The sequence below is a fragment of the Pagrus major genome, chromosome 7 (assembly GCF_040436345.1).
Source record: "Pagrus major chromosome 7, Pma_NU_1.0".
Classification (NCBI taxonomy): domain Eukaryota; kingdom Metazoa; phylum Chordata; class Actinopteri; order Spariformes; family Sparidae; genus Pagrus; species Pagrus major.
Window position 1 is genome coordinate 5337296 of NC_133221.1, and position 25275 is coordinate 5362570.

Consider the following 25275-nt stretch of genomic DNA (forward strand, 5'->3'; position numbering starts at 1 on the left):
ACACATGCTCCACATTCAAATAAGTGTTAACTGTACGGTACAAACAAATATCATGCCAGAGGGAGAAGTTGGAAGATGGATGTGAAAAACATGTTGAACATATCCACATATTTATATCACTCTGTCCGATTTACTGGCCTTTTGCTTTTAATTAGGTTTTCACTCCATCATGTTGCATTATGTTGCATTTATTTTTGTTTGTGTTTTACACCCCATCATAATGTTTTCTAATAGTGTGATAATGAGAGAAAATTGCCATTGGACAGATTGGCAGTTGTATTTTTATTCCCACCAGACCAAACGGAAATATTTTTATATCAACTTTCTTTATATTTGAGAAATAGACCCAGGTGAGAGACTTAATGATTACACGTGACAAGTAGTGTCACTTATCCCAGCATATGAATCCTAAAGGATAAGTCCGCCAAAAAATACCAATGCATTCATTATCTGCTAACCCATATGTTGATGGAAAGTCGGTTGAAGTTTTGTCGTCCATAAAACATTTCTGGAGCTTCACAGCAAAACAGCACTGCAGCATTCTCCTAAAATAACTACAGTAGATGGGGACTTGTTTAGGAACGAGAACAAAAGCACTGAAAATAAACAGAACATGGATCAATACAGCTCGTTTGCTGTAATCCAAGATCAAGATTTGATTTGAAAAAGACTTTTCTTAAACCAATTACAAAGCTGAAAACCTTAACTGTCGCAACTAAACTAAAAGCATTAGTGTGCACCCTATCTGAGGAGGCTATGAAGTAAATAACAACGTGTCAAAATAATTTGGGATGTAGGGGCTTCTGAATACATTACACCAAAAGAGTAGTATGGAGCCATTTTGTTTTATTTCATTATAACAATATTTTGGTTATCTTTCTTTCTTTCTTTCTTTCTTTCTTTCTTTCTTTCTTTCTTTCTTTCTTTCTTTTTACATTTTTAAACAAGTCCCCAGCTACTAAAGTTTTTCAGGAGGATGATGCAACACCGTTTTGCTGTGAAACTCTAGAAATGTTTTGAGGACTACAAAATCCATCAGCGTTTGGGGGATTACATAATCACTGAATTTTCTTTTTTGGATGAACGTAACCTTTAAAGTTTGCATACAAGCATGCAACAATATTGCAAATGTTGTGCTCATTGTGTACAAAGCAGACGTTAAAATTCTAACCTTAAACATTCACTCACTTACTTTTAACCTTTTTAAATCATCGCTTCAGGTTTATTAATTGTGGACAATGTGATTTCCAGGGCCCACGAACAAACTTTTAAAAGCATCTGCTCTGAAACATAGAGGGTGACCAGCGGGAGCGCCCTGTTCCCAGACACCAGCCTGATCCTGGCTTGAATCAGTCACATATGGCTGCATTGTTTGACATGCGAGTCTCCAGGCAGTCCTCAAAAACCCAGCAATGGGACTGCAGTGCTTCCAGATGTGGCCCGCCTGGATCTCCGTAACAGCACATGTCCAAGTGAACATGAACAGTGCACACCCTGCGTCAAACTCACTACAACGCACCGCACATCGGCGCAACAGTTTGTCACTTTCTGCTGATGTGGTGCAATTACGAAATAGCATGTGCGTTTCATCGATGATGTCAGAGTGTGTGTATGTGTGTTACGGCATTTAAAGAAAGGCGTGTATAGTACGTGGAAGTGTGCATGTGTGCTTTGTGGTTCAACAGATGACTCACTATGGGCTGTTAGTCATCTGTCCAGGGACACACAAAAGCCGGGGCCAAGTTGTGTGTGACGCCATGTGCTTTTACGGGCCTCTCAGCTATGTACACAACACGTAGGAGGCGGGAGGAGCGCTTCCTGTTTACCAGGTGCATCTTCACTAAAGAGAATTAAGACACAATCAGCTTCTTTAACGCCTTTTCTACAAATACTGCCAAAGTCAAGCTTTTTTGTTTTTCAAATTTGTGTTCACGTAGGAGACCTGAATCCGTAAGTTGTGAGCAAGCGAGTAGTTCCTTTTCCACTGGAAACATCGTGTATTTGTGCATTAGAGCATCACCTGAAACTTTCCCAAAGTGCAACCACAGCCCCCCACCACAACCGTTGAGCCACAAAAGCACAAACCGTCAGTAAAGATAAAGCTCAACAGGATGTTGAGTTTCACCCGCTAACATGTCACTCTGGTGCCTGCTCTGCATGTGTGCACGTACAAACACTGGGGACAAGGGAGGAGGCAGGGACAGTTGCATTGGGGGAAAACTGAGTTTAGAGCAGGCAGTTAGAAAAGGGGTGTGGAAAGAGCAAAAAGAGAGGGAGGCCAAAGGAGTGGGGCCATATAAAGAGCAACAGAACACAAGCCAGACTCTATCCTGCTTGTCCGTCCCGCTCACTTAGACCTCACAGGAAACTCCCAACTCCCCCCTGCCCTCACACACTCACTCATTATCACTTACCACACTTTTTACTCTCACACACAGCTTGCCGAGTCTGACCAGAGAGGATGGCTGCGCCCATGTGGAGAATGAATGGACTCTGGAGAAGGATGGCAGGGGTTCTGGTGCTCTGCGCTCTGTTGCTCAGCAGTGAGTACACTTCTGATTATTATTTATAGTATCCTCCTTTTGCAGCCTTGATACGCTCCATATACGATGCTCTCTCTCTCTCTCTCCTGAGAAAGTAATATATCCACATGGAGTATTATGAAATGTGTGGAGCTGATTTTTTTTTTTTTTTTTGCCATTCCTTTGTTTTTCAAGCTTTTCCAAACATATTTGCGGGCAAAATTCTGTATGTTTACATCCACAGTGGCCTTTTTACAAACTAGTTGGGGGGGCCTTGCTTTGATGTGTTTCACCATGAGGTTGCACACAGATGCACAGAGGCATGGTTAGCTGCAGACACAAAGGCTCTGCTCAGCAGTGGGAAAGTTGCTGTTGAGAGTAATTATGCTTTACATCCTGCAGCGCTTCTGGCTGGAGCTAATGTGTTGTTTGAACCAGAATTTAGCAGCCCTCCAGAGAGATGAATGCATTTTTATGTTTAAAAACACTGTTGCATGGTGCTATATGTCTGACTGTGAAGATACTTCATGCACACATACGAGAGTGTGTGTGAGCGGCATTGTGTGCCAAAGTGACTGCATGACACATGGATTCAACAGAGGGCAAAAAAATAGTTCCCTCACATGCGTTCCCTGCAGACCTTTAAGCAGTAAACGTGTGTGTGTGTGATCATTTGGATGTGTGTGGATGCACTGGGCAGTCCACTCCGAATCAGTCCGAGGCCTGGTGCTAATTGCAGGGTGATGTATGGCTTGGATGGCGTAGCTGCCTCGCTCGGTTGTAAAGCAGGACTGGTTGTAGTTCAGCCCAATGTAACGACTTCTGCAGAGCCATTAGGGCCCCATCTATGGGCACAGGGGGCGGCGAGTGTGCGGAGTGACCTTGGGAAGTACTAGGAGGAGTGTCCCGGACTGATGAAAATAACCAGGGGCTTACTTTAAAAGGGAAAAGATCATGAGATGGCGGAACATGTTGGTAGTTTGCACAATAAAAAGGCGCACCACATACCGTCCGCATCAGCAGCCTCACAGATGGTAATTAGATTGACATGGAAATCTAATTACTCCGGGCACTCCCCAACAAGAAATTAAAGACATGATACAGGGACGACATCTTACAACGACTTAATCAACTGTGTATATTTTGTTTATGAGTGTTGTTGATTGAAAAACAGCTTTGATGCTGTCTTACTATCTCTATAATTAGGAATTAGTTTTTAAGCCATTAATTACTTTGATTGCAGCCATGCTCATCTCATGTGCACACAGTTAAATGATCTAGAGTACCTGTTTGAAATAAAATCTTTCACTGGCACAAACCTCTTGCCTCTGTTTAGAGTTTTAGCAGAAACCTCCTGATTTCTACTTTAAGAATATCACAAGGGTGTTGCCTCGAGTCTGTTGACCCGTTCTCATTCTTCAGTGCATCCAACAGCAGTCCTCCCATCACACCGACCTGCTACATTGTTGACACCTGCGTCCGACCGGCACGGCGGTGTGAATTTGCAGAGGCGTGGTCACATATGGCTCCAGAAAACGGAAAATGAAAAGAAAACCTCGCTTAAATGTATGCAATGGTTTATTGCCTCTACATCCTGTTCTGTGTCGATCAGCTGCATACTTGCGAGGCTATTTCTGTTTTTGTTTTGATACGGTTTGCACCAGCAGCCAAGTCACAAGAGACGATCTGTGTCATTGCTGACTTCTTAACAATATAGGACTATGTGGCCACGGCGATATATGGCTCAGAGGTCTTTCCCCCGATGACGTCAATATTCATTCAAACACACAGACAGTTTTAATGTTTCATGCTCCACTCTGGCTAGTTTGATCTTCATAAAGAAGACTCTTTGTCAAGTCACCCGTTCATGATGAATGCAGAAGTGTTCCACTGCGTCTGTCTTACTGCGTATTGTTCTCATTGTGTAATCATTGTGAGGTTTAATCAATGCTGCATCGGATTTGATGGCAGTGATGTCATTAGCCCCACAAGGGCAAATGGGCGAGGCGGCTGAGCTGTCTTTTAAAAAACATGCTTTGTAGTAGAGCCTGACCCTTTAAATCTAAATTATGCAATGTAGCTTATGGAAAAAGAACATTTTAAAGCACAAGACAATGTGACATCATCTTTTCATTAGCTGGGAAGAATATACGCTGTAATGGCATACTCTGAAAGGTCACTGAAGCGGGTAACTAATTCTATTTGTGCATATCTTAAGCTCACTTAAAGGGTAACTCCACCAATTTTACACATGAAAGTGTGTTTACAGTCCTGGGGGAGTACTACTGCATATGTGAAAACAGTAGTATAAAGCCTTTTGTGGCTCCAGAAGAAGCTGCATGTAATCTGATGACCAGTGGACTGCTTTTCAAAGCCTGGTGCCTACATTACCCACAATGCAATTTAGCCACTGGGTGACATCACTGGAGGCAATTTATCAGATTAGATGCAGCTTCCTCTGGAGCCACAGAAGGCTTTATACTACGTCTTTCATGTGTGCAGTAGTACTTCCTAAGACTTGCAAACACACTTTAATGCGTTAAATTGGTGGAGTTACCCTTTAACAGCATTTGCAGCAGAGTTTAGAGTTTTATCTTAGAAACACTGATTCAGGCAACAAGGAGTAAAAAGGATGGGCGGATGGAGGGTGGGATGGAAGAGAGACAGGATGAAAGCCTTTGATGCACTTGATTACTGAATGTGTTTGACTGTGTTTATCAGAGCAAACATCCTTGTCATATATAAGCAGGCCAATCAGCCTGACAGCTGGGCAAACACATTTAGTTTTCTGCTCCCACTTCCCATCGCTGTCATTCAGTAGTTATGCAGGCGTGCAAATATGTAGCGCTTAAATGGGCATGGGCTGCAATGTTGGATGATGTCATTCAACGCCTTTTTGGACTACGTTATAAGCTGGCTCTCGCTCGAGATTTTCATGGGGGGAAAACCCGAGCTTTGAATCTGCTCTGGAGAAGAGGGAAAAACATCTTGTCATGCTCTACAACGACTGTTTATGTTGCTAAGCCCAAGCTTCAGGCAAAGCTGAATGAGCTGTGACAATTGCTATTAGATTTTCACCGCATTAAACCAAGATATTTGGCATGTGGTAGGGAGATTTCCAGATTTTGTGGGCATGTATTTGTGCTGGATGCAGGATATTGGATTTTTGCCAGAGAACATCAAGTCTCATTCTTATAGTGGAATGAACATACTGTTATTTTATACTCTCATTGTTTTGGCCCACTGGCAGATGAAGACACATAAGGACTTTTGCAGATTTAAGTGTCATCTTCAGGGCCACATTTGTGCACAAATGTTCATTTCAGGCTGATGCAGATATTTCATTTTAAAGCCTTTTTGAATACCAATGACTTGTTTATCAAATCTATCGATCCTCAGCAGATATGCTCAGTACCACACACTTAAAGGTTCACTGTGTAGTTTTTGGGGAGAAATTTTAATCAGAAGAGAAAGATCTTCATATTTTATGCCTAAACAAACTAAATACACAAATTATCTTTGTTTTCATGACTGAGTAAACAAACTGACCTTAAAGGAAAACACAATTTCATACTGTTTTACTCTGTTTATATGTGGCGGACCCTGCCACCTTTCTAGCTTCAAACAGTGTTATGGGGACCTTATTTTCCTCTGAGAACAGCTTGTTTATTCACTTATGGAAAAGATAAATACTTCTGAGTTTGTATTATTACCTCATTAATATTGTAAATAATACAATTCTGAGTTTGATTTTCTTCTCCAAAAAACTGATAATTTCTGGTGTTTCACAGCAAAACAACATTGCAGCATTCTCCTAAACAGCTAGCAGATGGGGACAGGTTTTAAACATAAAAAACAATGAGAAAAAAAAGTGAAAAGTACAGTGAAATCAGAGTTTCTGGAGATCCTGAATTGATTTAAAAAAAGATGACATTTACACCCTTGACATGCAGTCACATATGGGCACCCACTTCAGACAGGGTGCATGCTAATGCTTTTAACGTAGCAGCCACAGTGAAGATTTCAGCTTAAAATGTTTAGGAGAATGCTATAATACTGTTTTTGTGTGAGGCCCCAGAAGTGTTTTGCGGACTTAAACATTTTCATTTTGGGTGACCTTGTCCTGGCATAAACTGAACTGACTGAATACAAAGCAAGAAGAGATACAAGAAGAGAACATTTTCAAAATTTGGACAGCGCTGGCTTCACATAGAGTCGAGATCAACACTCATATCTCCCCGCACGCAAATGCACAAAACTTTGTTTGTCAGACAGCAGCTTGGTCCTGCATCCAACACAAACATGGGCACAATATTGCCACTCTCTTTTCTCATGGCCCTCGGCTATTGACCAGCATTCTTTTGGTCCCAAGTTGTGATGGTGAAGTTTGGATTCACGTCATCCGCTGGAGGGCGTGGGTCTTTTTATATAAGCCTTGGCAGATAGATGTCTTATGTCAGGCTAGGGTGTGTGTCCACTTGGGCCCAAAGTTATGGCTGAGGAGCCACGTGAGCTCACAAAGTAATTAAACCTGGAGCCTGTGTTTTGTCAGGCTGCCAATTTGCTTCAGTGATTTCTACATTGCGAGGGAGCCAGGTCAGGCTGCAGCTGAAATCATTCAGATATCCTAACAAACGCCTCCTGTCATCAGTGTCCGTGCTGTTACCTCGCCTGCGAGCCCTCAGTCACAATAACAAGGGCAGGACATTTTGAGATGTATTTTCTCTCTTTAAATTATCTTCATTAGAAAGCAACTCTCTTCCAAAGAAAACATATTAATGACAGGAAAACAAAGCCACCGTCGCCGCTAACTAAATGATCACGCAGGAAAAAAGAAGTTGACTTGGACAAATACTGTAGATCGTCTAGCAACAATATTTACCTAGCGAAACAATCCTAATGAAAAGCAGACGCATGCAAATCTTCCTTTTCCAATTACTGCTGTTCTGGTGAGCTTATTGTTCCTTGTTCCCCTGGCACCCTGCTGCAATTTTACAGCTGTTGGTTTTTACCAGCATAAAGGGGGAAAAAAGCCCTCTGCTCCGGTTTCTACTGCATTTTCAGCCCAGAAAATTTGGCGGGACCGAGGCAGAGAAACTCGAGATATCACCACCCGGATTGAAATCACCCCTACAGTGTGTTTGGCTAATGAGCAGCCCCCACGATTATAGTGTGAATTCCAAAACAAGAACATTGGAAGTGCTCTCTGCTTCTTGTGTCATCCCGGCCTCTCAAACTTCAGCAACAGCTCACACTGACTGATCCAAGGTTACAGTGATGTCATGCCAAACACCAGTAGAAAGCAACGGGTGTGTTGGATAACCAGGCAGGGCTGTCTTTATGGAGGGGTATACTGTTTCCCCCGGGGGAATAAAAGCACTTAATGAGCCTCGGCTGAGGCCTTTAGACTGCCAGAATAATTGCTCCTGGTAATTAATGTTCAGTAAAAGGCATGTCCTTAAAGCCATTCTTTATACTTCCTAATTGAAAACACAAGACCGCGCCGTTTTGTTGTTCTTGAAAGCCCCTGAGTTTGGACACCTTTGTCATATACAAGAGTTTCTGTTCAGGTTATTTCTTTCTCGAGACAAAACTGCAGCATTCAGCCGTATCTGGAAGGCTATCGCATTATTGCTTTTGTTTCTCAATCCTTCCCTCCCACTCTGGACTGCTTCGCCTCGGTTCACATCAGAGCCAGATTGTTTAGGGCTATAGGTTTCGATATCTTTTTACAACCTCTCCCCACACAGCCTCATGTTAAAACAGCAGCTGGAATCAGTCCATGCACATCTGCTGTTGCAGCCCGGTGCTGGTTCCGACGCAGAGAGGAGAGCAGAGAGCGGCTCGCTGCTACGGCCCCTCGAAGCAGCTGCTGTTTCAAGTTTCTAATTAACCAGCAAAATGGATGGACTGTTTTGGAAACACAGGTTTAAAGTTTCTCTGCCATAGTGGAAATATTTTAATGGGTAAATCAGGAGCTAAATAAAAACAATGGTTGGTAGCTGATTAGTGGTACCTTTTCATTCTTTGGTTTTGTTTTTCTCAAGGGTGTGGTTTGGTGTAACAACCCTGTATCAGTGTACATGAAGGAATGAAGGAACAAGCTGAAGTTAAAGCTCAGCCAAGGAGGATGCCGTTAATGTTTACATCCCGTGTGGTCAGAAGCACGAGCCTGTCTGGGTTCAAACTTCCTTCTGCAGGTTGATAAAGTTGGCCAAAAGAAAAATAGTTCCTATGTGAAGCTGGTCACACAAAGGTATCCTGACTAACCTGGTCATGATTTTCTGAAAAGAGACTTTGCTATTGAATTTTTTCAAACGAGTCCCATCTAGTCCCAGAAGGTAGACTCTCTATACCAAAACTCTGCAACTCCAACCAAAACGTTCTAAATGGATAAATCACCCTAACTCAGGTACAGGTAATAGGAAAAATAGAGGACATAATCCCACTCCAGGAGTGTCTGTCTGTATTCCAGAGCCAGTCCTTGTTATCTGCAGCCCCCAGCATGTTGACCTCTGCAGTCCCAAGAGGTCACTGCGTGCCGCGTGCTGTGACAGCCACATCCTGTCCAAGGATGTGTATGGATAACATTCCACCAGCCTGTTGTTAATTCCTATAATTTCTTTTTTTTTTTTTTTTTCAAAACTATGTTTTGTTTGAAAACACCATGGGTGTGGGCAGGCTGGAAAAGTCAACTTTTGCCACCTGTCTGTGCAGAAACAAAAATAGTTTTCACGTTCGGTGACCCGAGCGGTGTATCACTGGAAGTTATTTTGTCACTGTTATAGCGAGTAGTCGTAAGGTGGACTGTATTTGCGTGTTTCCATGGCTACACACAGTTGTGTAATCTGTTTTTAAGTCTTCTCACAGCTCGAGAAATGGACAATATATTATTCATGTTATTACCTAGAAAAAAGTGCTTTATTCCAGCCTTTACATGGACAAGGGATCGTCTCATCTCTTGCTGGAACAATTAGTTGATTACTCTATCAGTTGATCAACGGAAAATGAATCGATAACAACTCTGACAATCCATTTAGTCATTTATGAAGCACAAAATCCGAACATTAAGTGGTGCTGCTGTCTCAGATGTGAGGATTTGCAGCTTTTTCTTTAGCTGGGCTTTAGACAAGCAATGTCAAGACATCACTTTTTTTGGGGGACATTTTACAGATTTAATAATTAATGGGAAAAACTGATGTATTAGACACCAATAAAAAATGATTAGTTGCGGTCTCAGTCTTATTTTTCCATTTTTGTTGGCCATCCTCCCCGAACATTTCTTTGTCCCGGAATTCCCTTAAGGGTCTGCGAGGCTGCATTCTTGACTCGAGCTGAGTGGCATTTCTCCTTGTAGGGGATGAAACGAAGAAGGGGAGACTTCAGGGTCTTCTGTGGACATCTGGAAGCAGAGGACACGGATCAGTAATGAGAGGAGGAGGGTGTGGCACATCATGACAGCCAAGGTGTTGTCTCTGTGGTCTGGGTGGAGGTCGAATGCAAGTCCCAAGATTTAGAGCCGGAGCTTTTCCCCCCTTACGTATGACGTCAGAGACTTCACATGTCTATGACAGTGCAGCACATTTGAAGGGAGGGAAAGCGCTCCCTGAGGAGACTTACTGCAGCTGCGCCCTTTAAAATGTGTGACAAAAGCTGCAGGAACTTTACCCAGGGACGAGGAACGTTTGGAGGAACTCGGTCTAAATTAAATAATAAAGATTCAGGGACATTATTTTACCCTGATAAAGTCCCTGCTCGGTGGAGGCCTGCAGCTCTGAACATTTCTGATGGGTAAAGCACTTGCTGCATTTTATTTCGCATCCTTCAGCTTCGTGAAAAGTAGTTCCAGGAACTAAAAGTTTTTTTGTTTAGTGTGGAAATGCAACTGATGTTTGTTTCCGCTACAATTTCCTCGCTCTTCCCCACCCTAGAATAGCAGGAAGGGTAAAAGATGGGTCACAATGGTTGCCAATCTTGGTAAATGGGAATGGGAAAGGCTGTGACAGAGTGAATCAGTGTGGGACCCGATAGCACCGTTCAAAATACCTTCTATCTTACACACACATGCCTGCAATCTGGTTGGCTGCAGCTGCTTGTAAGTGAAACATAGCAGAGGGTGATAAAGGCTGGCAGAGCATTGTGTTTAGTTAACAATCAGCTCATGCAGCGTGCCGATGCCTCTGTTCTAGCTGAAGGTGAGCTCAACTGATCTTAAACTTCAGGGACCAGTGGCACCCTGACAAAAAAGAGGCTCTCAAGCCTGATGCTAAAAATGCTTGTAAAAGGAGGAGATGGAGCCCCGCTGAAAGGAAAAACTAAGGTTTAGAGCCTGGCTTTTTAATGTTTGTAGCTCTGGCTGTAGCTGCTGCCGGTTATGATAACACTGTACTCAGCACAGGCATTACTGAGATCCCAGAGCACAGCAAGAAACACAGTCAGGGATAATAGAATCATAGATGTAAGAAATGTATCGTTTGTTTTGCAACGTTACAACTTTTTAGATGCATTTTATTATTTTATGTTGAGACAATGTTGTGCTTATGATCTGGTTAGGTTTAGGTACAAAAAAAACACCTGGTTAAGGTTCGGACAAGATCATGTTTTGATTTTAAATACCTGGTTACGTTGGCACACAAATGGCTGGATGTCCAAACGGCTCATTACAAGGTCCACTTAAAAATATTCAGCGGTTTAACACAAGGATATGCTCAAACTCAGTCTTGAACTGTGGTCACTGGCTTTGCAATACCACTTTCCTAGATGTAACTCCGCCACCACCTCTTCTGCCACCTGACATGAAAGTGAGCTGATAAACACATAATCTGAACGTGATATGACACGTACAAAATTTGAATGTATCCGTGGTTTGCAGACACATCAAGTGCCGACATTTTGTTCTGGCGACTGAGCTGGGAAAGCAGGTATCGACTGGTAGAGAAACGTCGCTGCAGTTATGCTGAAATCAAGGTGTTTGCTGCAGGATTGGACCTGAAACTCCACTTCAGACTGAACACAATAGGATCAACAAACATCTAAAGTTCAAGTAGCATACTGCGTGTTTTATATAATCAGCATTTTCGACTGATGTCTGTACTCCCTCCGGCTGTGTGATTGTAGGTGTGTGTCCATGAACTCATGTGGGTGTGTCTGTTGGTGTTTAAGTTGGAAAACTTTTCCCCAGTGAGGATGAGGGTCGAACAGAGTTTGTCTGCAAGGAAACAGAACCAAATGTAAAAAACGTACAATCAGGCTTCCAAAACAACTTCAGTATGTAAATTGATGATGAGACACAGCCTCCCCCTCCACCTGATGGTGTCTCTTTCCTGCTCTCCCTAGAGTCCGCTGCAGTCTGAACGCCTTGGAAACATATGATTCACTACCTGACACTGAGATAAACTCTGGAAGTCTCACATCTGCACTAATCTCATCACTGTGCTCCACGCATGCATCGGTTCAACCAGGGTTGAGTGTTACATCAGGTTTTTATGCTGTTGTGTGTATCTCAGTCTCCTAATATGATTTATTTTCAGTCTGGACTCGATCCTGGAATTCAAGTAGTAAGTGATGATGTTGAATGCAGGGTTGTCAGTTCAGTAATGGCCTTTCTTAATCCATTTCTCCACATATAATCCACGACAGAAATTCTCGACAATCTTCCTCAGGATTAAGATTGCTTTTATTTATGTACTTGATTCTTTAAATGTTTACAGCGTGATTTTTAGAAGTGCCTTGGTATATTCCCTTGCTGTATGAAGTGCTGATTGGAGCAGAAACGCAGTAGCTGCAGCACATTCCAGCAACATGTCAACAATTATGGTTGTGGTCGTGTAAATCTTCATAGACGGAGCAAAAGCAGTTGCCAGGGGGCATGCATGGTGCTGTTAGGCACTTGAAGCATCCACCAAACCACTTTTGTCGTTTGGTGGTGAAATATCTGCCTTTTGTCCTGCCTTATAATTGCCGTTGATTTCTCCAAAAAAGAAAAAAGTGCAGCATTTGAACTGCCACTCACCAGCCGTAGCCCATATCGTCTCCTCTCCTTAACCCATGATTTAGCTCTTTACATCTGGCACGGCCACTAACCACACACCGCGTCAAAGACTGGAACACCCAGGCTGAAGGTTTTTTAAGGAGGACAGCCAGTGCAGGAAATCCACTTGATGTAGTTCAGTAGTGAAGAGCAGGATTGAACTTCGGGGAGGTTACACAGTCTGCAGCGTTGCTCTCTGAGCCCATTAAAAAAACTCTCTGGAGGCCGAGGCCGAGGTTGTGTTTATGGAGTAGGAGCGTTATGTATGTTTCTTCTGTGTTTGTGTTGAGACTGGAGGTCCTAAGGCATTCATGTTGATGCTGAGGGGCCTGGCTGGAAAACACAGTGAGAGTTTTCACACAGCTGTCTGAGGTGTCTTGTGTCCACACTGTGAGGACTGTAACTGTGTGTGTAAACGACCGACATGGTGCACAGAGTTTCATCATGTGGCAGTTGAAAGTGCGGATGTGTGTGTAAGCATATGTCTTTCCCTTTGTCTTTTTCTGCGCATGTTATGTGTTTAAACAAAGGACCCCATTAATACGGTGATTTATAGTGGGGGAGGCAGCTTTGAAACATAAATAATCGTGCTTATTCCTGCATTCCAACACTCAATACTTAACTGGTGACACAGAAGTGCTTTAAAAACATTCCACAGATACTATTTGTCCTACTAAAAATCTTTATACCTGAGACATAAACTGAGGTACGAGGTTAATTCGATGGTGTGGAGGCTAAACATTTTTGTCCCACATTATTGCTCTATTAAACACAGCAGCTCAAGCTGACGGCAATTAGCTGAAGGCTCTAATAGCACAGTTAAACATTACAATTTATGCCTACTTACGCCGGTTAAAATGTAGCATATGACTAGCTTTGGATGATGTTGAGATAAAACACACAGCGGGAGGGAGCCATATATTACAGAGCCTGGTCTGAAGGGCTGCAAACATTTGATTATGTTGGCCACTCGCTAGGCGGGAAAAAATGATGTAATGCTACTTTTTTCTTTTGGGTGCAGGGAACTTATTCCAGAGTGTTTGTATGATTGCAAAAACAAACTCGAAGCATCCAAATTTGCCCCATTGATTAATATAAATGAATCTGGTGATTCACTAAATAATGGCAGGGATTCATCAAACACACTTTTCCCCGACTGCAGCATAGTTTTGGTTAGATGTTAAGCTGTTTACACACTTTATTGGTTTCCTTCAAGTGGAGGGGAGAGTTAAGAAACGATGGTGCAAGATGGATGGAATTACTTTGCTGTAGCCTCTGATTCATACTGGAAATTAGTTCTCTCTAAACATATCGGTGCTTTTCAGGGCTGTACAATATACGGTTTCAGTAATATGCTTATGTGCAATAGTCACGTCATAGTATGTGCAATGTCCATTAAGCCAAATTAACTCCACTCTTTGCAGCATTCAAGCAGAATGTTAAGATTGCTGTAATTTAATCAAGCCCAATCCAAAATCAATTAAAACATCTTCACGGTTTATTTCATCAAGATCCATGCAATATTCCCTGAGAAATTAACAAAAATGTTGAAAAATGACGCATCTTGCAATGTTAAAGAGAGTGAGAACCAATTCCCAGGTCTGCACTAAAAGTTGATGGGGTCTATTCTGGGCTGAGACTCATCCTCCATCCAAGTTTCATGGAAATCCACTCTGTAGTTTTTGTGTAATCCTGCTGACAAACCAACCAACCAATAAATGAATACAGGATAGAATATAACCAAATATAACAATCTTGCCTCTCAGTCATCTTTCTGCCACTCAGAGTTTGTAACCATGGTGACTTCTGCATGTATTTATTTATTTATTTTTTCATTTTTTCCTATTTTCTATCAATGAATATCACATTAAACAGAAGTTACTGTTGTTTTCCTTTGTGTCTGCGGCAGTGGGAGTAGGAATGATGAGCTCAGCTGCTCAAGAATGAGTTCTGTGTGTTTGTGGATGTAATAAGATAAGTTAAAAGAAAAATGTCTGCCCCATAATTGAACAGTCCAGTCTAATAAAATTACCTGGTTGGCTAAATCAACAGGATAATATTAATCTGATGTTGGACTTCAAAAGGTAATTCAATCCATTAATTTAGCTAAAAGCCTCACATGAACTTAGGGGGTGGGGGGGGGGATCCTTTCCTACTTTTCTTAACCTCTCTTCGCCGGAGAGCTCGTAGCACCACCCAACTTAATCCCCAAGATTATTACAGAAACAGGATCTTTCCCAGGGGATGGATGTGTAGTCAGGAGGCCGTGACCTTTTGACTGAGCTGTTTATTTGCATAGGCTGCAGACAGTGAGAATTAGCCCATATGTGACTACTAATTAGAAAGAGCCCCTGAGAACACGTGCCAAATTGGTTTGGCATCTTTGGGCTGGGCATGAGGTTTGGTTCACCGGGCCAAGCTGTTCAAACTAACCCTCTGCCCTGACCTCGCTCACACAAACATTCCACTGAATGTGGGCTACTGATTTCATACCGAGATACAGTGCCATACGTCCTTTTCTGTTTCCCCCCTCAAATAGTGCTTCCTTCCTGTTTAACTCTGTTTCCTGAAGCGCCCCCTCCACGGTTGGGGTTATGGCTTTGGTTAGTCTATGGTGAGGCACGGCAGAGATAACTGGTCCGGGTTAGGGTAAGGTTTGTGTCTGGTTATGCATCTCAGAAGGTGCCTTGTTGAGGATAGGGATAAGGCTGGATGCGGGTGAAGGTAGGGTAAACACATATAAGAGATTTTTAACACTAGACTGGTGTTCTAAAGCAAATGAGAAGTTGGAGAGTGTGGTTTGGCTAATTTGGCCATCACAACCACGACCAGCACTTGAAGCTGCAGCACAGGATGAGACGAGTAAGGTACTTTGAAACTTTAAAATTCTCAGTACACAATTGCTTTGATTTTGCCCAAATTTCCTGCTCCTTATCGAAGGTAAAATCTGAACACACGGATGTGACGCTAATACTTTTAGTGTTTAGTTCCTGGATAAACATCCATAAATCTGCTTAGAAATCACAGAAAAAGGATGCACCTTATAACAGCAGAACTTGCCTGAGAATCTTCGAGTTTTTATGTTTTCTCCAGTATCAGCGTTTTTCCACGGCAGTTATTTGTACATCCATGAGCACACTGCAAACAAGACACGCTAGTAGCTAATTCGGCATACTTTTTATGTTTCCACTTTTCCAAGATGTAAACAATTTTAGTGTTAAACTTCCCGTCTGCCTCTGTGTCTCCCTTCCTTGCAGATGAGGTGATGTGTCAAGACGATTCCACAGACACACCTGCAGCCGATCCTGGTAGGAGCCCAATAAACGTGCAATGAGACTTAAGAAGATTTATTTTAAAGTTGCATCGCTCTATACCCGCTTCTAAAAGAGGCTATCGTGCCGTAAAGACATGCCAATTCAAACCTTAACTAAATCCAGTTTGTGCCTGTGTGTAATAGCGTTGTCCTTGGATTGTGTTCTCAGTGACAGATGCTGCAGACCCCGCTGCAGCTGCAGATGCCACTAGCCCTGCTGCCTCAGATGCAGGTGCCCCTCCCAGTGATGCTCCCGGTGGAGAACCTGCCACTACTGCTGCTCCCGGAAATATACAATTTACAATTGTAACTGGACCCAATCTAGACAACCAGGATGGAGATACTTCAGGAACCTCAGGGACCACTCCTGCCCCCATTGGCAGAGTTGATGTGGCTGTACCTGTAGATGACTCCCCCACTACATTAGTTACATTAGTGGTGGTGAGTACCTGCCTGTACCATGAGCAGATGGAGCTTCTCTGCTCTTTCATTTTTCAACATCTGAAGTTGGCATAAAAATCGCACAACTCAAATAATGACTGAACATGCCAGTTTTTGCATGCTGTTGAACATTCTAACAGATATTTCTGTAAAGGAAGCTTTCACTTTGAAGGACGATGTGCTGACAGTAGATGCATGATGCCGTGTGATAGTGTGCTGCACATGTTGACCTGGCTCACTGTCTCCACAGCCTGATGTGAAATGTGTTGGAAAGGAGGACATCCCAGAAAGCAACGCTGTCAAGCTTGAGGTAGCAACAAATGATTGTGTGAGTATAAAATCTCTTTTAAACTCTCACAACGTGGCTGTGAAAGTAGAATATTCTCATCAGATATCAATCCAGCACCACCAAAGCTACAACCTACCATCACCTTTATATCATTCACTTTCTAACAATAGCCCTCTCCTCACTGCCAACCACAGGCAGTATCAAACTACCAACAGTTGCACAACATTTAAAACCACAGTGAAATGAGACGTTAAAGCTGAGCCCGTTTACCTTTGAGTGACATGTTCCTTTTTACCGAGACGGTTATCTGCCCCCCTAGACCTTGGGTCCAAAGGAAGTGGCTTACTGCACTTAGAGGAAGAAGATTAATGAGATTTAAAGAGCTACAGTTGGAAATATGGTCCTGATAAAGGCGGATCTTTTCTCGGACATTCCTCAGGCATTGTAAATCTTGAGACTCTGTTCCTGGCGGGAGAATAATGAAGAGGAGGGTTGATGTTTCCCTCTATTGCTCTGGGGTCCTTAAGACAAAAGGAGTAAAAGTGAGGGTGTGGTTTTATTTTCTGGCTTGCACATAGAGGTGTCTTTCTGGGTTGTTTATTTACGTCAGATGCCTCAAAAAATACTCCAAACTTCAGCCATCTTAGTACACAATTATAGCTTTTTTCCAGCGCATGCGGTTACGTAAGGCCTCACAGGACAGCAAACACGTGAAGTTCAAACAGAACTCGTTGTTGTCGTATTGTGCAGCGCGTCAGTCCAGGTGACCAGAGCCGAAGCGGCAGGTCAGATCCCAGCCGGAACGCATCGGTCGGCCTCCGCTCGTGTCATTACTGTATTGTCCACAGAGCCAAGACCATCTGCAGAAGTCATCTGCCCGACTCAACCTGAAACTAAACATGGACAACAGTGCCAGAAGCCGGAGCCAGATGATGATTAGTTCAAAATGCATGAAGCAAAAAAACAAACAAAAAAAAACACACCCACACACACACACACAAGGTTACTCTCTTCAGGCAGGAGTGAGTGAATAGCATGTAAGTCCTTGATAAAGGAACAGCCTGAATCAAGGCAGCTAATTTAATAAAGCAGCAATGCTCTGAAGTAGTGGAAAATAAGAAAGCTCTCTCTCATACTGTAAATCCCCATGTCATCAGTTAGTATACAAGCCAGTGTCTAATGTGACAAAATAAAAAAAACACATTTTTCTCCTTCACACATTGTTTCCATATCAAATGAAATCTTTGTGTTGTGAAAATGTGTTTATTTTAAATGCAAATCTACTCAGCTGAACTCCAGCCGTGGGTTCAGGAGGCCACATAAGGTCAGACAAAGCAGAGGATGAGCAGGATTCCTGAGATGTGATGGGTCACAAGTGACACAGACAGATGGAGAAGAGAACTTCCACTGGAGTTCTGAGTTCTTCCTCCCCACCTCACAAATCTGGGTGTTGCAGCAGAGTCCAGCTGTGGGCCCACTCCCAACTAACTGAGGATTTCAGGGTTTGCTCACACTGGTCCTATGGGAACACTGAGAGCTGTCTGGATCACATTACAGAGAATGAAGACTGCTCCCAAGTCGCAGATCCTAAAGTTGTGCAACGAGGTGATATCATAGTTCAGGGTTAAGGTGGGAAAAAAAAAAGGTGTGGTCAGCAAGTTTTCCAGTGCGTTTTGTCTCCATTACGCACACAAAGGCCTACGTGCGCTGATGGCCAGTGGGGAAAATTCAGGAACACACATTTGATTGTTGGTCAGAGAAAATGTTGATGGTCTCTGTATGTAAGAAGTTGTCATTCAGCCTTCGGTTCATGTTTAACTTGCCTCAATCAGGGAATTCATTTTTTTTTTTTTTTTTTTTTTTTTTTTACAATATAGTGGAAATGTGACTGATTGATTGTTTTTGTGATGCACTTTCATGACATCATGAAATGTCCTGCACAAAATAAGTATTTCCACTTTAATCCTCTGAGTTTATTCAGTAAATTATCATGAATTAGTGAGAGAATGTATTTTACCTTTGACATATCGATACAGCAATCCTCTTAGGATGCAATTATCAACACACTGTAGCCAAATATATCAATATTTTGATTGAATCGTGCAAGCGCTCTTAATAGATACTTCCTGACTTCTCGTGATGTAAACTTCTGTAAACACCGATTGGAAAGATTTAAATCAGGCATAATTGTTCCCTTCCTTTAAACAGTTTTAACTCCAGAACCGTTCTGCTTTCTGCCAGTTTATGTTTTTTTCACACTGGAACGATGGCACACACAGACATAGACATGTTGCAGTCAGTGTGCGTGTTAAAGAGGCACTAAGCTAAGACTCCATGCACTTTTTTATACATTGTTTAATCTCAGTTTATGTCATTTTCTCACTTTTGCTTTTTAGGTGTATTTTGTATTCTTCAGTTAGACAGATATTGTGATATATATTTTTAGATGATTGTCTTGCAATGTATCAGTTATCACAGAATTCCTGTTTCATGATACTATCATTATTGGGAGCAATCTATCATGAATTGTATTCATATCATGAGTTGCTCTGTGATTCCCGCCCCCTTTTTTAACAAACACAATCTTTCTTTTAGGAAACAACTAAAGGCATTATCCAGGCGAACCCTGCAGCCTGGTGTAACACAGAAAAGTGTGAACTGAAAGTCTTCCAAGACAGCAAGATGGTGCAGATTGCCAGTGATGATGGTGGGTGTTGACGGCATCCATCCGTATATAATAACTTAAACATCACATTTATTTGTGACATAATGCATTCTTTATTCTTTTCCCCCTGCAGCTCAGTTGAACACTGTGGCTAAGGTACTCCAGGGTGAAGCTTTGAAAGACAAGGTAAGAGCTACCAGCTTGATTATAATGGTGTGGAGGTGAAAGAACCATGAATCCCATGAACAAACAAGATTATTCAATGTGCTTTTAGTGTACGTTTTTTTTTTACTGAAGTTGTACACTTGTAAGTATAATATTAGGTCATTGATATTAGTGTACTAACTACATAAAGTAGACATAGAAAATACACCTGAACCGTACTTAAGTTTACTTTTTTGTAAGGGAAGTCCTTCACTGCAGCTCCCGAACTGAAACTACAAACTAATCCTATACAGTATGTACTAAATAAAATTCATCATAGTAAACTGTTTAAGCAGCTGGTACACAAAAAAACAAAATTATGAAATCATGAAATATGTGCAACGTTGGACATCGAACGGCAGCTTTGGATTCTCACAAAGAAAAAAAGGTCTTTCTCAAGATTACTCAAGATATTTCTAGAGCTAAAACGTATTCATGATCCAAATTTTAGTATCATTATTATTATTATTTAACCTTTGGTTTGTAGTGAGCACCTACATTACGTCTGACAAATTGTTAACAGACCTGGGATTTGTTTTAACGACAGTGGTGTTGGACTCAAAAACTGCGGGGGGCGCCAAATCGCACAAACTGCCAATTTCCACATAATGTTGCATTAAATGTTTTTGTAGCTTTGAGAAGCACTGAGAGAACAAAGTTCATCAACAACCCATTAAAAAATAATCGTTTTTTAGTGATGTATACTTACAGTTTGAGTACACTTAAAGTGGTCACTTTTCCAGTGTGAACATACGACATGGTAGAGATACTTGGTACTTCTTTTGACCACGAATGTCTTTCCTCTACTTGTTTGCAGCTGGGTGTGACAAACGTCGAGGCTCCATCATCGTCATCAGGTTCTTCTGTATTTGTGGGAATACTGGTCTCTGGTCTGCTCGCCGCCGTCGCAATCACTGTGGGTTACTGCAAATGCCAGCGCAGGCCTGACACCAAGGGAGTGAGGCTGGTAAGCACGTTGTTCTCCTTTTAGATAAGATGGATGTAATGAATGTACTGGACTGTATGTGGCCACTGTGGACCTCATTTACTTATGGTTTCTGGTTTCTGGTTTACACAGCAGGATGTACATTATTCAGCACAGATCCCATCAATTGAAAATCAATGCATAGAAGTTGCTTTTTCCACTGTAGGCACAGGTTTTCATCATGTTTGCAACTATTCAAATTTTTTCCCCCGAAGTGGTTCTACAATTTAATTCTGAACACTGATCTGAATGTTTGTCATAAATATAACATTTTTGCACAGTTGTGTTTGTGGGTCTCTGCAACCACATCCCTCATTATAGCCACAGTAACACTGCGCATAGATTTTCTGAGGCAAGGTTCATGTCTTACCGCATCTGAATTAAATCCGCATTATTTTTCTTCCTTCGGAATCAATCGCTGCCAGTGTTTTTAATTAGGGAATGTTGCTGGCCGGCTATCAGAGACAACACGCGGAGAAAAGAGAGAGCATGCGTTATCCAAAGACCCACGCCCCGCTCGCTGCTGCCTCATTCATCTGCAGAGCTCAGTGTTTCATGCACTAGCCAGACACAGCTGTACCACATGATCCAGACCACATTAGAGATTGTGCTCGTGTGTTTATAAGCTATAGTGGAAGGGTGTGGGGGTTAGTGGGTGCATGTGTTGACATACGCATCTTGCATGAAAGAAATGTGTCTGATCGTCAAACCGCCGTAGTCCACAAAACATCTCTGGAGCATCACAGCAAAAACAGCGTTGCATCATTCTCCTAAACAACTGAAGTAGCTGGAGACGTAATCCAAGTCTCCTGTAGCCCTGAGATCCAAAATTGATTTTAAAAGAAGTTATTTACACTCTTTTTAAAGCAAAAATCACTTTAGGTGCTACGCTAGAAGCGATAGCGTGCACCCCTTCTGAAGTGGGTGCATGAGCTCAACTATGCGGGTGTAAATATTGATAAAATATAAAAAAAACATGCTATGACTTGATTCGTATTCACTTTCACATTTCACATACTCCTTGTGTCCAAACGAATCATGTATTTTGGCTGTTTTATTGTGAGTTCTTTTGTATTTTCTTTATGATAATTTTATTTGTCATTCTTGTTTTGTTTTGAAAAGATTTTTTTCTTATATTTTTCAATTTTCAATCTAACTCTATCCAGCCTTTCCTTGATGTGTTGCTCATATGTGCTGTACTTGCAGGCAGAGGAGGGCTGTCCAGTGGACCAGGAGAACCAGGGAAACACTCTTGTCTCCGTGGCCCCCCTCAACCCCCCTCCAGAGACCCAGGAGAAGCCCAGCGCAAATGGAGAGTCCCCCGAGGCGGATAAGACCCAGCCTCCTCCTCCCACCAACGGCCACTCCACCACCAAGACGGCAGACACCGAGCTGTGAAAGAGTCTACAAATATCTGCAGCCCAGGAACTACCCCCACAAACACACCCATCCACGAACACACACACACACACACACACACACACACACACACACACACACACAAACACATGCCCATGCAAACTCACCTCCCTTTCTAAATCCACCACAGAAAGTCCACAGCAAAGTGGACATCAGGGACTTGAAAAATCTTCTACATCACCGCTCCTCTTGTTACGCTCCCCTTGCCTCCTCCTTTGGCTGCGTGCCTCAATAAACATCAGGAAAACTAGTCTGATGACGGTGACGATGATGGTGGCGATGATTGATGTCGGCGATGACGAAGGCTCAGTCCCTGGGTTGTTGACGGCAGGCAGCCTGGGAACGAGGGACAGGAGATGGGCAGTTCTGGGTGGGAAGAGAGTCTGTTTAAGCATTAATCAGCACTGGTTCCCATCATGACTGCAGCCCCTGGAGTTACAGGCACCGGCGTCTCTGCATGACATCAGGTTTAAAGCTCCCGTCAACCCTTTCACCAGCAAATACAGCATGAGCGCATAAATGAAAACGCTTCTTAGTTTATCGTAAAAGCCATGACAGACAAAGAGGAAATAAATCACACTGCCTTGAAATCTGTTTACAAACCTCTCAGAGAGAAAATCAGTTGGGCTCTGATCTCCTTTGAATGATTGAGCTATTGATCAGTTGGTGTGTATGTGCGCGTGTCTGCTTTCAAAATCCTACGTGTGTGTTAACTTGCATCCGTACTGTGCATGGACTTGTATGTATGTCCGTACATGCATCTAAGCTTGCTTTACTGTATGTATGCGTGGTTCACAGGAAGTGGCGGATGTTGATTAAGTATGCGAGTGAATGATGAGTCTGAGCGTGCGTGTACGTGTACAGTTGTGTAAAAATGAGTCGACAAAGTGAGGAGCTGCAGTCGGTCCCCATGGTGAGGAGGAAGGAGTAGTAGTGAAGTTTTTAATCACACATCGTTTCCTTGAAGAGGTGTAGCCGCGAGGAATTCTCCAATCTATCACTGCAGACTGTAGTGGAAATCAATCACGAAGCCAACAGGCCTCATTACAGTGGCTCCATCGTCACTGCTGAAAGTCATGAAGACTGACTGTCTGACCAACAGACTCCTACGCAGAGCCTCTCTGTCCATCCATCCGTCAGTGTTATTCTCTTTTCAATATACTGTATATGCTCTTTTTACTATCAGTATTCTATTGAACGGTATGTATAGTATGGTGCCTTTTTTTTGTACTGTTTTTATTGTGTGTACTCACACTTGTTATGTTCCTATCATGTGCCAAAGATTTTCATTTCATAGCTAATGTTGTACTAAAAAAATATGTACTTCTGTGGCACCTTTACAAATTGTGATCTGGGTCATACAACTTCAAGAATGTTCCCCCCCCCTCCGAGATTAAATACAAAAGGAAACTGCAATTTTTTTTTCAGTCAAAATGGAACAAAGAAAAGTATTTTGACATAAAATGAGATGTCTTGCATTGATTTCTCCTTTCAATTTTGTATCATTTCATTTCTAACACTCCAATCTGACTGTTTCATTTTACTAGCACCCTGTTTTTAAATTGGATTTAACGCGTAAAAAAAATAAAATGTGAAAAAGTCAACAACTTTTTTTTATGAATTGTCATTTTTTCAGCCTCATTTTTATCTCAAATGAAATCAGAAGAGTGAGTGGAAACAGCGCTGGGCTTTTGAACCACAGAAACATGTGCGCATACATACAGTACATCTGTGCTCTAATACACACACACTGGCTTTAAATCCCATGCAGCCCACAAGGTCACACAGCTGGTTTGCATAAGCGGTAGTAATGACATCACTTCACACTGTTTTGTCTTTCACAGTTTGGGTGGAGCAGCGAAAACATCCACCAGCTGTCTTTTTTCGAAACGGTGCAGGACATGTTCATGAGTGCCTCGTCGGCCCAGAGTCGACTCGCCATCCATCACGTTCACATACGTATTTTTGATTCATCTTCTGTCACCATTCGCTGTATGTGACAGTGCAACTCGTTTATTTCCCATCCGCTCACGCCCTTCTCTCAACACAAGATCAAGCCCTGTGTGAATTCCTTCCCCTGCCTTGTCCCCGTCCACACCCTGCGAGGAAAATATGGCCTCAAGGCCATTTAGCACCGCTAAAGGACAGCCCTGTTGTCACAATATGCCACAACCATCATAAAAAGCACACACCATAGACATAAATATATTGGGTTAAATGTGGTCATCTACAATCCAAGACTGGCCAACTGCTGCACGGTGCAAATTTAAAAGGTGTAAATCCAGGTGGACGTTTTATTGCTGTATGCATATACACTCAAACATCTTAGGTATTTGCATCTTATTTGATCATGAACCCTGTGAGGTGAATCCTCAGTTAAGATCTTATTTTAAACAGAGTGTCTAGATAAAAGAAATAGAAAAAGGTAAAGTGTTGTTTATGATATGGGTAAGCGTCACATGCTCTTATTTTCTGCTTTTTTAAGCCAACAGTTGGATGTTCTGGGTAATGATAAAGTGTGTTTGCATTAGATGTACACATGGACACAGAAAGTAAGGGGGCGCCTATGGGGGGGGGCTCTAAACAAGGCATTATAAAAACCATCAGTTGATCGTCCACTTGATATAAAAGCTTTCTTTCATCGTGAAGCCTAACGTTACTTGACAGTTCTCTTGTTTATCAGTCAAGTGTAAAAATTACAGAAACACAACAGTCTCATTCTCAAGCATGTAAAGTTTTTGTTAGTATAGCACCAAAACATCAGATCATAAACAATGAAACATAAGCAACAACAGATCATAAAAAATGTACAAAATTACAAACACTAGTCGGCACTCGGCGAGACAAACACCAGCTGGAACAAACAGGAAGGGTGTTCCTCAGTGTGAGCCGAGTGCAGAGGACAACACATAAGGCCTGGTCAGAGGACCTGAGTGACCTACTGGTGATACAAAGATGGAGCAGAGCAGATGTGTGAAAACAAGAACTGAACTGAACAGGAAGCCAATGTCAAGAATATAAAATTGGAGTGATGTGAGTCATTTTGGTGGACCTGGTCAACAGACTTGCTGAGGCAGTTGAAAAGGGAATTGCAGCAGTCTAGCCAGGATGATATAAAAGCATGAACTGTCAAATACACAGAGGTTTCTTAGACTAGACTACCACAAAAGACAGGGACCCCTCTGCTATCTGAAGCAATGATAAGGACTTCAGTCTTTTCTGTGTTCAGCTTGAAAAAAATCATCAATCATCCATCCCTTTACGGCTGTCAGACAATTGTTCAAGTTCATTAGTGCCATTAGGTGTAGAAGAAACATATAGCTGGATATCATTTGAGTAACTGCAGTGTGAAATACATTTAAATTTGGTTATTACATGACTTCAGGGAAGCATTACAACACGAATAA

General features: G+C 42.3%; 1 protein-coding gene across 1 annotated transcript; it reads left to right on the plus strand.

Annotated features, from left to right (window-relative positions):
• Positions 1-2362: 2362 nt before the first annotated feature.
• cd34 (CD34 molecule) lies at positions 2363-23475 on the plus strand. The gene is made up of 8 exons (XM_073469392.1): positions 2363-2543; positions 15810-15860; positions 16035-16306; positions 16557-16634; positions 19191-19302; positions 19394-19446; positions 20282-20431; positions 21656-23475. The coding sequence occupies exons 1-8, from the start codon at positions 2462-2464 to the stop codon at positions 21845-21847; spliced, it is 990 nt and encodes a 329-aa protein (XP_073325493.1). The 5' UTR covers positions 2363-2461; the 3' UTR covers positions 21848-23475.
• The last annotated feature ends 1800 nt before the right edge of the window (positions 23476-25275 follow it).